This window comes from Neolamprologus multifasciatus, chromosome 19 (genome assembly GCF_963576455.1).
Source record: "Neolamprologus multifasciatus chromosome 19, fNeoMul1.2, whole genome shotgun sequence".
Taxonomy (NCBI): domain Eukaryota; kingdom Metazoa; phylum Chordata; class Actinopteri; order Cichliformes; family Cichlidae; genus Neolamprologus; species Neolamprologus multifasciatus.
Genome location: NC_140457.1, coordinates 29094733 through 29109949, shown reverse-complemented (window position 1 = coordinate 29109949; position 15217 = coordinate 29094733). Strand labels below are relative to the sequence as shown.

General features: G+C 42.9%; 1 protein-coding gene across 3 annotated transcripts in view; it reads left to right on the top strand.

The window, feature by feature from the left end:
- Nucleotides 1-382: 382 nt before the first annotated feature.
- Nucleotides 383-15217, top strand: part of baz1a (bromodomain adjacent to zinc finger domain, 1A) — a 38155-nt gene continuing 23320 nt past the window's right edge. The window contains exons 1-10 of one of the 3 annotated variants that reach the window (XM_085144495.1): nucleotides 383-512; nucleotides 824-963; nucleotides 4925-5203; nucleotides 5325-5486; nucleotides 5570-5668; nucleotides 8263-8350; nucleotides 8437-8559; nucleotides 12982-13224; nucleotides 13328-13423; nucleotides 14895-15033. In XM_085144495.1, coding sequence (XP_085000621.1) covers nucleotides 851-963; nucleotides 4925-5203; nucleotides 5325-5486; nucleotides 5570-5668; nucleotides 8263-8350; nucleotides 8437-8559; nucleotides 12982-13224; nucleotides 13328-13423; nucleotides 14895-15033 — 1342 coding nt within the window. In that variant the 5' untranslated portion in view covers nucleotides 383-512; nucleotides 824-850. Of the gene's footprint in view, nucleotides 964-4924; nucleotides 5204-5324; nucleotides 5487-5569; nucleotides 5669-8262; nucleotides 8351-8436; nucleotides 8560-12981; nucleotides 13225-13327; nucleotides 13424-14894; nucleotides 15034-15217 lie in introns of all 3 variants that reach the window. The other 2 variants (XM_085144496.1, XM_085144494.1) reach the window with 2 other exon arrangements.

Sequence of the window (15217 nt, the reverse complement as noted above, 5' to 3'; positions counted from 1 at the left end):
AAATGATGCAAAGTGCACTAAATTACATGTACACTATAAATCTAAGAAATACAGCTGCATGAAGGTATAGTACAAAAATACTTTTGGGATCATCTGAATGCATAGTTATTATACAGCTTTATAGAGATATTGAATTTACAGATTCAATATCTGTGGAGTAGAGACTGTGTGATGGGTCAGGGAGAGCGGTTTGGAACTATTCGGAAATAATTCATTTGTTCTTTCTTCTGATTTTCCTGATTTCATAATAAAACTTACATGTTTACGTACTACTTTAATAACATTTCAGATGCAGTATTTATATTTGTAACAGACTAATTTTAAATGGTGGTGTTAGTACTTTTTATTTCGTGAAGAGTGCAGATTAAGCGAAACCGTAATATTTCCCAGCTCTTTGTGGGTCCCTGAAGTACACGAAAACTTGGTCAACAAGCCGCCAGTGAGCGGCTTTTCAGCCCGGACTTCTTCCTCAGATTGGACGGCGTATTATCGCTTCTTTGTTACACAACTCGGTAAAGACCACCAGAAACGTGTTTTTAGCTGTTCTCCACTAGGAGCGAGTGGATGTGGGCTTTGTGATTTTTATTTTACTCTCTAAGAGTTGAGTGTGTCGATTTACACGGTGAGGAGTACACTTCCATGTGGTCAGATTATCAGCGCGTCTAACAAAAGACCCGCTCACCTCCTCTTGTCTCCTACCACTCGGTTAATCTCCGCCGCGTTCACAGTCCGGGTTCCGGTTTTACTTTACTTTGAAGGGTTTGGTCAGAGTTTACGTCTGATATTCGGATATTGTGATCCAGTTTCCTTCTTATTTTCTAAGTGCGGCCGGTGGAAGCGGAGCTGAAAGATGCCGCTTCTCCACAGAAAACCCTTCATCCGACAGAAACCCCCGGCGGACCTACGACCAGACGAGGAGGTGTTTCTCTGTAAAATCACGCACGAAATCTTCAGGACCTACGAGTAAGTACCTTACAGCCACTTGTCTCACCTGGAGGGTCCTTTAAAGAGTCACTTGAACTGAAGTTTGAACGATGTTTCATTGACAGTTGGTGCTTAGCAAACTTCCAAACAAGATGAACAAAAAACAACTTTGTTCTGAAAAAACAAAACAAAAAACTTTTATGGGCTTGGGCGGGGGCATGCTTCCCCCCTTCTCCCGCGCCATTAAAACGTAGGTTAAAGCAGGTAGTCGGGTTTGAAGGTGGGATTTGGCAGGTGTAATGTTATCCAAGTGAGTTAGCCAACTGAAGCTAAAGTGGGTTAGCTGGGTAAGCTAACACTGAAGCTGTCAGTGAGCCGGCGGTTAGCTCAGCTAGTTTTAGCAGTTAGCTTGATGTGGTGAGGCTCGGTATCCGTTCATAGTGTAGGTCTGTTGAACCCACCTGCTGAGGTCCAGCGCACTAAGAGTGCTTTTTAAGAGCACACACGAAGTTTGCAAACTTACTCGGTCATTTTCCCGAAGGGAAAAAAAATCAAAGAAGTTCTCTGTTTTTACTCCAAACTGAAGTTACAGTTCCGCTAAACTCGACGTCAGTCTGAAGAAACTCGGGCCAAATGGACCGTGGACGTCTTCAGCTGACAGCTTCAGTATATAGTGGTACATTTTAGGTAAGCGTACTTAAACATATGTAACTTTATACATCTGCTCCACTGTAACATAGTGGCAAATATGACACGATACGTCACAACTTCTGTTTTTTCTGACAGCTTTAGCAATAAAAATGGTGTAAAACAAAAAGTGGCACACCTCAAATTTATATTCAAGTAAGACAAACTTTTCACTTTGTTTCTCTCTTTTTTTTTTTTATAGAGACATGCTTACTTGTTTTGGCAGAGAGTTGAAATATGTTCAGATTGTACTAATTTTTCATTTGATGAAGTTAACATGGTGTAATCACTGACTACATTTACATGCACACTTGTATTTCTGAGCATTATTCATATTGGGATCCTGTACAGGTCTTAGAGGAGCCTTTGTTATGACATTGACAAAACTGAAAATTACTTATAATTAATTACATATAATTATTATGATTGATGGATCTGCTGGTTTGTTTTCTAAGATTAGCGCCTGCATATTTGTATCCCTCCTATGTATTGAACAGTTCCTAATATTTTAACTGCCTCTAGTTAAAAGTTAAAAAGCCAAGTATGGTTCAAAAACAGGTTCACATTCTGTGGACGTCTTCGCACTGAAACCCAGAAGTGACTACAAGGCAGTTAACAGATGTTGCATAATTGATAAAGGCAAGCTTGGGCTTCCAAATGTGCGTTTTTTTTGAGGGGGGGATGTTGTAGCCTAGAGAGACGATCGGGAAAATTAAGTTAAAGTAAAACAAGAACATACAAACAATGTAAAATTACACTAAAGAAGGAGCAAATACACCTGTCCACGTATGCAGCTGATGGCACACCGTAACCTGTATCATTTGTGTTTATTACGCTCTCTGTACAAATGTTCACTCAGTTTTAGATCAGATTTAGTTTGTTGGGAACTGTTCTCCCTTTCTGGGAGCTGATCAGATCATTTGATTAGTTTTAATCAAGTAGATCAAGTAGCGATGCGCTGTCGGCGTAGGAGGAACTAACTGAGTAGATTATTAAAATGTGTTAGAGTTACAAACTAGAAAGAAACGGAGTTTATTAAAGAAACTTACTTGGCCAGTCTCTCCTGCTACATTTTGCAATTTTGGATTTTAATATATATTTTTCATTTGTCTGAGACAACGTTGCATTGGCTTTAGTAAGGGATACCAGCCTCTGCTTCATAACAGTCAGTCTGTACTGTACAAGCCTGAACTACAAAGCAGAAGGTTGAATTATCCAGATAACTTTACTGTTAACCCCGGAGCTTTCTGTGCTTCGAAGATGCTTCAGCACTTCAAAGCATCTTCAGTTGCTGCTTGTGGGTTATTCTGCATTCAGTTTTGTATTGAATAATGGAGAAGTATGCTCTGTTAGGCTGAGATCAGATGACTGACTTGGCCATAACAGAACTTCTAAACATGCTGGTTTTCTATAGAAAGCATTTTTCACCAGGGTCAATCTTATTAGTACTCTGAAACATGTATAAATGTTTAGCAATTAATGTAATGCTCAGTGCTTTTAAAGTCAAATTAAAACGGGGATCTTCAGATTCCAAGATAATATAAAAATTTCAGGTTGAGGTTCCAGAAAGATTATGTTACTGGAAGTGCTTCCTTTCAGCAGATGATGTGAAACTAGAGCTTTTTGGAGAAGACCTGTTTATGTAGAGATGCATACAACCACAGAACCCAGCCTCCACAGTGAAACACGGTGGTGGGAGTATTATACTGTGGAGAGATCAGAGCTGGGAATCTTCTTAAGGTGGGAGGAATCAAGAAGAGAGAATGATGGGAGAAGATTTTGAAAGACAGCCGTGTCGCGGGTCTGTGTCGACGCTTTGTCTTCCAAAATGACGACGACCCTAAAAAATGACGATACAACAATCCCCTCCTGGTGAAGAACTGCCTGCAGAAGGACGAAGTGAACTTTACTCACTTGCTTCAACAAAGTGCTGAACTGAATGTTTGGCAGAGCTGTGTTAAAATCTGTTTAATAATCTGTTAACAGCTCATCAACACTTTGGGTCTAATGATGCTGTCCTCGTGTATATCTGGTGTCGTCATTATCGTTTGCACTGCAGATGCAGTCCGCTCTGTTTTGCAGCATTTAGATGACTCTGAGCAGAGAGCATTACTCGCCATCAGCAAACACTAATGGCCCAGTTCCACTGGCAGCAGCACACAGCCATCCTATAATGATGCCTCCACCATGTTAGACGAGGTGGTGTGCGTTGGATCCTGAGCTGTTAGACTCAGTCTCCATTCTTTTGTCTCTGTGGTTTCACAGAACTCTGCATGCTTTCACACTTGGTGTGACTTCACCCTTCATATGGATACAATCTTCACCAACATGAAATCAGCTTGAACTGTTATTGGTTTTTACCGTCACACGAAATTTCAAACTATCTCAAACTGTGGAGGCTACACTGCTGTAAAAACAGGCAGACAAACGGATTCTATTAAATACTTCCTCCATTCATTTGTGATTAAATAACAAGGCAGCGAGGCTCATCGTGAAGCTGTTAACCTACACACAACCTCTCACACATACTCTTACATCACTCTCACTCTTCTGCAGCAGCTGTGTTGTTTCATCCCTTGTTTTTCTCATAGTATAGTTTTATCATTCTCTGTAAAATCAGCCAGTGTACTTATCCATAAAAGTGACTGGTTAGATGTTTCCTTTCACATGAACGAGCAGAGAAACCCTGGGATAGCTGAGTCAGTAGATCACCACCTTCATGTAGCTGCGTATTCTGATGGCACGTGTTAGCGAAGTGAAGCCAAAGAACTGGACCAGGCTCAGGTTGTTTCAGTGGTCCTGGATGTTGGTCCTGATTGCTCTGCGCTGGACCGTCTTGGTCTGCAGCTGATGGTGTTGCTCCTTGTTTTGAAGAGTAGATTTGGTGTGACTTGAAATGCCACTCTAACCAAGACCTGAATCAGGTGAAGAACTGATCCATTCGTGCTCCTTTGCAGTGACCCTACCAAGCCTACAGAACAAAACGAGGACAGCCGTCACCTGCTGGAGTTGGTACTGGGATCAGTAACTGACTGAACAGCAGTTGACAGCCAAATAAATAAAATAACTGTGTGAGGAAAAACTTAAAATAATTTCGAGCAGCATATGATGGGGTCATATGTGTCAATCCTGCCTTATAGAGAACTGTCTGCAGGCTTCTGGTCTTTGGATAAGTTCTGAATAAGGACAGTGAACGAGATGAGAGATACTTGATGTGTGTATGTAAACATTCTTGGAGTTTCTAGAAGCTGGACTTGAATATGAAGAGGCTGTGTGCGCATTAATATCTGATCGTGACCCTCCTCTTCCTCAGTGAGTTCTTTGAGAGGACCATTCTGTGTAACAGCTTGGTGTGGAGCTGTGCTCTGACGGGCCGAGCGGGACTCACTTATCTTGAGGCGGTGGAGAGTGAGCGGCGGGCAAGGCAGAGTCTGGAGAGCTTCCCTCAGTCTTTGGTGGTGCCTCTGCTCCACCTTGCTGCTTTGAGCCAATGCTGCAGGCTGACGGAGCTCTGTGAGGACGTCTATGCTTTTGTCAAAGACCGGTTCTTTCCTGGGGAGGTGGTGGACGTCAGTGGATGTAACGGAGCCAGGTACACATTTGAAATATATCCATGTTTGTGTACTTGCAGATTGTTAGCCTCCATCTTTCTATGTTAAAGAGCAAAGGTGAAACCAGGTGCAGTGAGGTCATTTTCTGTTTTTGCTTTTCAGATACGTGTGTGAGATCCTGCAGGCACACCTGCCTGATTCCAGTGTTAGTCGAGCACCAGACGTTAACGGCCACGGCAAGATGGCTGACGATGACACGATCGTCATCAGTGATAGTGATGACGAGCACAGCGCCTTCCAGAGTTCCACAGTACAAGTCAATGGGTCAGTAGGTGAAGGGTCACGCCAATGTTACGATCTCAAGTTACTGAAGTGTGATCTAAAGTGTGTGTGTGTGTGTGTGTTAGCAGGAAGAAGTCTTTGAGTCCATCAGTGTTTAAATACACAGTGAGGATGATGAAGAACAAACACAGCGAGCCGTTCACCGTCAGAGCCAATCAGATCAGGTGAGAAGCTCCCAGGTACAACTCGGGGAAAGTGTTCTCATAATGCAATAAAATAACAATCTGCAAATAGCTCCGTTCAACGGGGTAAACGTCGTGGTACATAATACTTTGTGAAACACACATTTCTTACAGTAACAGTATTACTGTGTAATTCTTCAGCTGTGCTCAGGTTCATATGGAAGAAGGTGCTGCAAAAGGTCGCCATAGTAAACTGAGGACGTGAGCTGCTGTTGGATATCACCTGATATCTGTAACACCCGTCTGATGAACATTCACTCATGTTCAGCTTTTTGTAGTCTTCTCTCTGAAACCACTTTAATGACAGAATATTTGTAATTAACATTTGTACAGATCTTTATTCTATTAGCTTCAACTACTTTATCATCCTTACATCAGTAGACGGGGTAATTGGTGATTTGAACCTAACTTGCAGGTCTTTGGGCTGTGGGAGGATACCAGAACATACAAGCTCTGTGTCAGACACTTGATCCTAAATCGATGTGATATTATTGGCAGTTAAAGATGTGGTGTGAGAGGACTTCCTTGTCTGTACACTGTAGGGCTGCCACGATTAGTCGACTAGTCACGATTACGTCGACTATCAAAATCGTCGACGCGTCGTTTAAGATCCCAAAAGACGCAGGAATAAGTAGTAGGATTTAAGAGTGTAATAACGGACTGAAACAGAAGATGGCAGCACTGCATGTACAAGGATGCCAGCTGCCGTTAAACCCCGAAGAAGAAGAAGCTCTGTCCCAGAATTCATAGCGCGGCCCAGCTTGTCGCTACCTGATCCGTACCGGAAACCCGATCCGTACCCCGCATGCGCAAATCTTACGTCACTTCCTCTCTTTGCCAACATTGCGACACTCAAAATATTTGAATGATACGGTTAGCGCCCAGTTAGCTCTTAGCATTTCTCAGCAGTTCTGCCTCCTTTTCGACTACCGGGACATTTAAACAATGGATAATCCGTATACAAACAAATTCATGCTTTTCTCCTCAACAGAGAGCGTTCCCCGATTGAACAAAAGCGCCGTAAAATAAGAAGAATGGCGCCTAATTACAGACTTAATAATATTGACTTAGCAATGTGTCACGTGAAGATTCATCAGCCAGATTAAGTGTTTACTGACAACTGACAGTGATAGCGGACATCATCATCACTATTCCAGTCAATCTTCTCCACACAGACAAGCATAAACACACTCGACTATCACTAAATCAAATTTAACACACATTTGTAATAACGCCAATTCAGTTTACAATAGGGTTCATTCACTCGGTCAGCAGGTGGCAGTATCCTCGTACACTGGGGAGTAAACTGCCATTAAACGAACAGAAGAAGAAGAAAACATCTGCACATGCGCGGTACGGATCGGGTAGACCCGATTTGTACGGTCCGACTTTGCACATGTGCAGTACGGATCGGGGAGTTCCGATCTGTCACTATCTTTTTATTTTTCGTTTTTGTCTACATTGTACACAAATGCTTCATTATTGCAAACATTTTAAGATATACTTATTATTCTAAACATTTTAACAGATACTCTGACCCGTAACTATCGTAAAACGCTTCGACCAGAAGTAGACACCTTTCGCGCATGCGGGGTACCGATCGAGTTTCCGGTACGGATCGGGTAGTGACAGCGCAGCCCAGCTCAGTTTCCAACAATGGCGGCAGCTAGTTAGTTTTAATATTACTCTTATTATTCTTTCTGGGTCACAAAATAAACGTTTAACATATTTTCAGGCGAGAATGTAGCTGTGTAAACCTCAAATATCTGCTCAGTTTATCAAGACACCACATATTTTCAAAAGCGCTCCGACGTTTTCGGAGACGTCTGTTAGCCACTAGCTCGATAGCTAGCCGGGGGCTAGGCTAACTAGAGCCGTGAGAACACCGGACTCCCGGGAAATTGTTTTCAAACCCACTGCCGTCTTTCGCTACTCAGGTTAAACATGATATATAAGTCACTTAGATAACTTAAAAATGTTATTGTTTGGCTTTTTTAGTATTTTATTTGTTCCTGAGTAAATCTGTTTGGCTGAGATTAAAGTTATAGTTTTTACACAGCTGAATAAACATCAAGCAGACAGCTGATTATCAGAAGTGTGAGATGCTCGAGAATTTACTCCAGTGTCCTGTTATATTTTAGATAGCAAGGAGTTTATTAAACTTCACCGAAACAATCTGCAGATTTCATTAAACTTTAATAAACTATCATCTTGTCTTTATTTTTAGTTAGCACATACCTTAAACACTTAAAGCTGTAAGCTAATGATAGTTATATAAGAGCAGATGCTGCTGGTGCAATAAGCTGTACGTTTTACGTCCAATGGATGATGATCTGATTAGTCGACTATCAGAATAATCGTTTGTGGCAGCCCTAGTTCACTGTTCAGTGCTGGAATTGTATCAAGTGTTTTGTTCCATATCTTGACTATACATGTTCTAAAGGTGAAGCGTGACACATTAATGAAACACTGATGTGGGAATCACTGCGCTCAGGCACTGTATAGAGCACTTACACCTGATGGTGATGAGAAAGTGGTTTCTCATTGTTTAACTAATTGATTTATTTTGTATTAAGTCGCAAGAAAAGTGCTCTGTCCAGAGAGAGACTGAAGCTACTCTTCAAGCAGCACTGCGAGCCTCAGAATGGGATCGTCGCACTAAAGGTGAGAATATTACTGCTAAAGTCAGCATCTGATGCAGCTGCAGCTCCCTAATCACAACCTCGCTGTTGTCTCTCGCTGTGTTTCAGCCCTCCTCGATGGCAAAGTACCAGCTGTCTAAACAGACCTTCTCTCAGTTCTTTCCTGACGAGCCCCCCCTATTCTCCTTCAGCCCCTCTTCTAAATGTGGAAGGCGTGACTCACCTGGACAGGTACATATGAGTTATCATGCACTGGCATGCAGTAGGGTTCATGGGGGGTGACAAAGGATTAATGGGGTCCTACCCTGAAGCCGGGCTTCAGAGTCTGATGGCTGGCCCTTAGCCCCTGGGGCCCAGCCAAAGAAGCTACCCGGGTCCCCTCTCCGGTGCCCCCCCTCCCAGATCTGAGGTTATATGTCTCAGTTACTCTGGCTCTTTAAGAAGAGTCCACGTGTCGGTCAGATTCAGGAGGAATGGTCCCGTACAAACGCAGGGAGAACTTGGTCTGAATGTCTGCTGTATGCTGGACTCGTTCCCAGTGGACTTCCAGCTGCTCGTCACAGGTTCTGTTTAGGGCTGTTCGATATAACGATATGTATCGCATGACGATATAAAAACGTCTATCGTTTCCTATCACGCTATCGTTTGTTTCGTGGTGTCGCAAAATAAACTGTTTACGCCAATATGTTTTCATGGTTTTGATGTCACTGTAGTGACTTTATTAATTTCTCTCTTTCTCTTATATTTAATATAACCACACTACGGACGGACAAGCGCGTGTTTGTACGTGTTGTCGTTAGCGATAGTGACGGTAAAACCATCGCGTGGCTCCGCTGTCCACTTGTTTGTTTTCCACGTAAACCTTTCACCGTAAAGCTCAAGACGCTGTTGAGACTTTTGCATGTAATTCAGTTTATTTTGAGTATGCAGAGAGTTTACGGAGGAGAAGCAGAAAAGAGCCGTCAGGTGCTAAAAAATAAACCTTAGACTCAAACTTTGAAAGAAAACGGCGCCGTTACAACTTGTGTCTAAAAATGTATCGTTTCATGCATCGGTTAAAACACTCGACTCCAGCTACATGACGCCCAGCTGGAAACACACAAGTCGAGCTGCCAGAGGTTCACAGAATTTACAGAAAATGCTAAATGTTTGTGATTTATATCGTTGTCAGGACGATAGATGTCTTGTATCGGGATATGAGATTTTGGTCATATCGCACAGCCCTAGTTCTGTTCATAGTTTCCATCAGCAGGTGTGTAACCAGGTGTTGGTGGATCTCCACTTTAGTAGTTTCAGGATTTCAGCTTTGTTTTCTTGCATAGAATAGAATTCAACTTTATTGTCATTGCACATGTCACAAGTACAAGGCAACAAAATGCAGTTTGCATCCATCCAGAAGTGCTTTAGCAGTAACATGGATATATTGCAGAGTATGGATCTATTATAGGATTGTTACAATGTACACGGTATGAAGGTATGTTATGAATATACTATAACTATAAATATGTAGAGGCTATGGACAGGTTGTACGTATGAAAACTATACAGATTTTAGATACACAATTGTGAGTTTAATGAAACAGTTGTAGAACTATAATTATCACATTGTACAGAATGACTGTCTGTAGAGCATTACAGTTTAGATCAGTGAGATATGTGGATCATTTCTACAGAGGCTATAAAGTGCTGGTGGTTGTGAGTGGTGGTTCAGCCCATGTTGTTATTGTGTGTATGAGGGTACAGTTGTCCATTTGTTTGTTTTGTCCATTGTGTGTGTGTGTGTGTAGGTGGTTGTGGTTGTGGGTGTGTGTATGTTCAGTCCATGTGTTAACGTGGGTCAGATGTCAGGAGGCAGAGTTCAGGAGTCTGACAGCTGTGGGGAAGAAGCTGTTCTGGTACCTGGTGGTCTTAGTCCGGAGGCTCCTGTAGCGCCTCCCAGAGGGCAGGAGGGTGAAGAGTCCATGTGATGGCTGACTGGGGTCTTTGATGATTTTCCCAGCCTTTCTCAGACACCGCTTCCTTTAGATGTCCTTTATGGCAGGAAGTGGTGCTCCGGCGATGCGCTGGGTGGTTTTCACTGCAACGCCTTCTGGTCCGAGGCAGAGCAGCTCCCGTACCAGACTGTTATACAGTTGGTCAGGATGCTCTGGATGGTGCAGCGGTAGACGTTCACCGGTTATGACCTCCAGCTTACACTGGAGCAGTTTGCAGCCGAGTGTGAAGCAATGGGAATGACAGTCGCACATCCAAGTCCAAGACTGGTTGATTTGTGAATTTACAGTCATTTGTTCATTTTGACATTAATACAGTTGATCTTAAATCACTAGAAAATGCGAAAATCATCATGAAATGCTAAGAGAAATTCTCAGTTTTAAAAACATATCCGCAGATTTTGGAAGCAGCAAAGTTATATGCAGCTATTTACCTAAAAATGCAGCCAATGTCTTTTTTTTTTTTTTTTTTTTTTGTTCAACAATTTCAAACTACTAAAAGTAAAATTACAGAACAGTTCGCTGTCACAGAATTTATTTGTGCCAAAAAATAGTTTCTGTCCAACACAAACAGAGGAGCCAATCACAGGCCTGCCAGCAGGAGGTGTATCACTCCCCTGCGTTTACACTGCAAACGGCCTCTGGAGGCTTTTTGGCAGCAACTGTGACGTTTGGTTTTGTCTTCATTGTTCTGACACAAAACAAATGACTCCAAACGCACCGTGTGGCACTGATCTCTCGTCTCAAATCCCACTAAAACTCACTCGCTCCTAAAACTTTCTCCTCTTCCTAAACAACTAAATATCACGTGGTCATTCTTCTTGTGTTTGACGTGGTGCATTTTCCCACCAATAGTAAACGGGTTCAGTGCGAGCAGAGTGCCTGTGAGCCTGCCCTTCCTGCTCTAATGATGATAGTATTCAGGAAAAAGCTTCACATATATTCCACGTATAACTCTGGTTTGACTGGCCCATTAACACAATTTTAAAAGCTTATATATAGTTTGAAGTCCGCACCTTGAACACAAGTTGAAATGGAGACGTGGTGTGACTGCTCCTCAGTGATATCATCTTAAATCGGTCGAGTGATTTGGATGCGACCCCAGAGGATGGAGCAGCTCTGTGCTGTTGACCAGTGAGGAGACAGTTTGACATTGATCGACAAATTGGGGCAGATGTTGTACCGACCGTGGAAAAGTCACCCAAACTATACTCGATGTTTTGAAATAGCCTGTTTGTGCTTCACCAAATACACTTTTAATATTTTTTCAGCAGAGAATGTAGCGACATAATCTTTAAATATCTGGTCAGTTTGTCAAGATGGAGCCTGTTTCCATAAGTGTAAATAAAGTCTGACAACATCAGGCCCACACGGGTGTTAAAGCAAAACGCTGATATTACAACAGCAGCAGTGATGATGACGCCAGCACAGTTTAACATGGAGCCATTAACGACAAACAGGAAACGGGGGGGGGGGTGTCCAGGCGTGTGGTTGCCAAAAGCCTTCCAGGTGTAGAGTTGAGTTTGCTCCTGCAGGGCGTTGGGAAGAGTGAGGGGTGAGACATGTCTGCATTTAGTCACACCCACGAGAGGCAGAGGGGCTGCTGCTATCTAGTGGCAGCTTTTTGACAGTCATTAGAAGTAGCTGATGTTTTATTATCACACTGATGCTGTGCATCAATGACATCTGATTAGATTAGACCAGTGTTTTTAAGTGTCTAATCAGCCGCACATCCATGCCCTGCACGCTCTCTTTGAAATGTCACAGTTTCACGACAACTTCTACTTAAACGTTGTGTTTATAAATGTGAGCTGGTGACATTAGCCTGAGACGCTGCTGTTAGAGTTGTGAGTTTGTACCCTGCTATCTTGTTATGTTTTCCATTTAAAAACTCCAAACTCTTCAAAAGTCATTGGCTACGTCCACACGTACCCGGGTATTTTTGAAAACGCAGATTTTTCTATGCGTTTGCATCTTTCGTCCACACGTAAACTGCGTTTTCGGTCACTGAAAACTGAGATTTTTAAAAACTCGTCACACTGTGCGCCACGTTATTGTTTCGGTGAAATTTCTACAATACTGTTACTGTTACTTGTTCTCTCTGCGGTGTTTAAATGCTTACATATACACACACAGTTACTGTCCCTCCACACAGACGACTCGGTTCTGCTTCTATGCCCCAGCTTTGTTTACTTTTTCCCGCCGAGGCTTCTAGACTTCTGATTGGCCAACACTTCTGCACGGTTAGGAATATAGCGCCACCTGTTGCTTTGGCATGTTCCTAGCAGCGTTTTCCTTCGTTTCTGCCTTTACGTGTGGACGGGATTATTTTTTAAAACGAAAACGGAAAATCTGCGTTTTCAAAAATACCCGTGTACGTGTGGACGTAGCCTTGATATTAATTGTTGCTGCAGAACTGATCTTGGAGGAAACCACTCACCCATGTTAGTTTCCATGTTTGTGTTAAAGTTTCTGTATCCACAAGATGAACAGGTTTCTTTGGTCCAGGTCACATAAACATCATCCTTAGACACAGAGTGTGCACCTTCAAACTGTAGTATAACAGGAATGAGTGTCAGTGGTGTCTGCGGTTTACTCCGTCATTAAGTAAACCTGAAATGTTACGTTTGTGTACAAATAAATCATGTAAACGTTGTTTTCAGGCGAGTTCGTCTCTACTGAAAGCTGCAGAGGAGAAGCTGAAGTTGCTACAGCAGAGGGAGGAGATGGTGGCTGCAGCTCAAGACAAGGCGCGACTGAAGAAAGAAAGGGAGGAGGTGCAAGAAGCCAAGCGGAGGGAGAGGGAGGACAAGGAAAGGCTACGGGAGGAACAGAGACGCAGGTTTGAAGAGGAGAAGCAGAGGAGGAGGGAGGAGAAGGAGCTCAGGAAGCTGGAGAAAGACCGGGTAAGTATCTTTAATCATCAGATGTAGCTGCACATCTGATGATTAAAGCTGCACATCAGAAAAATGACAGGAATGATGTTGAGACATGTTTTCTGATTCACAGGAACGAGAGAAGTTAAAGGAGGAGAAGAAGAAATACGCAGAGCAGCTGAAGCTTTGGAGCAAACCCAGAGAGGACATGGAGTGTGAAGACCTGAAGGTCAGTGAATGCACCGCCTCTGCCATGAGCACATTTGGACAAGCATGTTGACTGAAGCTTTAGTGTTGGTACAGGGGAGCGAGTGGAAGTCATTTACACAGTTTACAACACAGCTGTCACATTTAAAACAAGAAACATTAGCAAATGCAACGCTGTGTCTGAATACTTTCACTTCCTCATTGTTTTGTGTTACACTGTTCCTCACTCACTGTTATCTTTACATGAGAGAGTGACTCAATTGTGCCTGTTGTTGTCCGAGGAGCAGTGAGACAAGCTTTTAGAAGGAGCTTGGTCTAATTGTGGGTGGCTGTAGCTCAGGTGGTAGAGCAGGTCATCTACTGATCGGAAGGTTGGTGGTTCGATTCCTGGCTTCCCCTAGTCTGCATGCCAAATATCCTTGGGCAAGATACTAACCCCAAATTGCTCTCCGATGCATCCATCGGAGTATGAATGTGTGTGAATGTTATCTAGAAAGCACTTAGAAAGATGTGCTTGTGCGAATGGGTCTGAATGGGTGAATGCACAAGTTGTGTAAAGCGCTTTGAGTGCTCAGATGAGTAGAAAAGCGCTATATAAGAACCAGTCCATTTACCATTTACCATCACCAGTGTGTGAATGGGTGAATGACTGAATGTAATGTAAAGCGCTTTGGGGTCCTTAAGGACTAGAAAAGCGCTATACAAATGCAGGCCATTTACCATAATGTAAATCAGAAGAGGTCTGTGCCCTCCTGTCTGTGGTGACGTGTCACTGAAGTCAGTATAGGCCTCTAAAAATGGCGTAGCAACTACACGTGAGGAGGATTTGAGCCTTAATGACGCTTTCGCCTAGAGCTCACTTGGGTCCTGTGATGTAAATCTGTCATCAGACAGTGAGCATGAGGGTCTGTGCTGATGCCTGTTTTGTGTGACTGCTTGGACTCCCTTGTTACAGGAATGGTGTCCATGTTTGCAACAGATTATAAACCAGGGTTCAAGCATCAGATGTCATCTTCTATGAGTCGCTGCTACAGAAGTATACTTGCAGTTATGTTGTAGTTTCAGTTGTTTCATTTTGTAAACACTGAATCATAACAACAGTCACCTCAAGGTGCTTTATGTTGTAAGGTAGACGCTACAATAATACATACAGAACCCAACAATCAGACGACTCCTTATGAACAAGCACCTGGTGACAGTGGGAAGGAAAAACTCCCTTTTAACAGGAAGAAGCCAGAACCAGGCTCAGGGAGGGGCGGGGCCATAATGCTCCATCTATAAAGCCCACGTGGTTGTTTGGACAGACAGCAATTTAAGGAGAACATGTGACTAAACATGTGACTCCTGGTCTAATTGGGGAGGGGACCAGAGTCCCACATTGTTTTGGCAAAGTTACACATGATTGATTTTAATGACCTCTGATTGACATAACCGTGTCACGGGTGTCATTTATAATTTTCCTGAATGTGTTCCTCTTTTGTTTCTCCCACCAGGAGCTGCCAAGCCCAATTCCAGTGAAAACCCGGCTTCCAGCAGAGCTCTTTGGAGATGCTCTGATGGTTCTGGAGTTCCTGCAGGCCTTTGGTGAGGCCTTTGACCTGAAGGATGAGTTCCCTGATGGGGTCTCTCTGGGTGAGAATACTTCTACATGCAGAATTATTAACCCCGTCCTCCAGTGAAAGGTTCACAAATGCTTTAACAGAGCCAAGAATTTTCTACGTATCATTTGTAAACATAAAGATTTCTTTATAAAGAATAAATTATTTCTATACGCACACCATATAAAAATAAAAAAATACAAGATTCCTGAAAAACT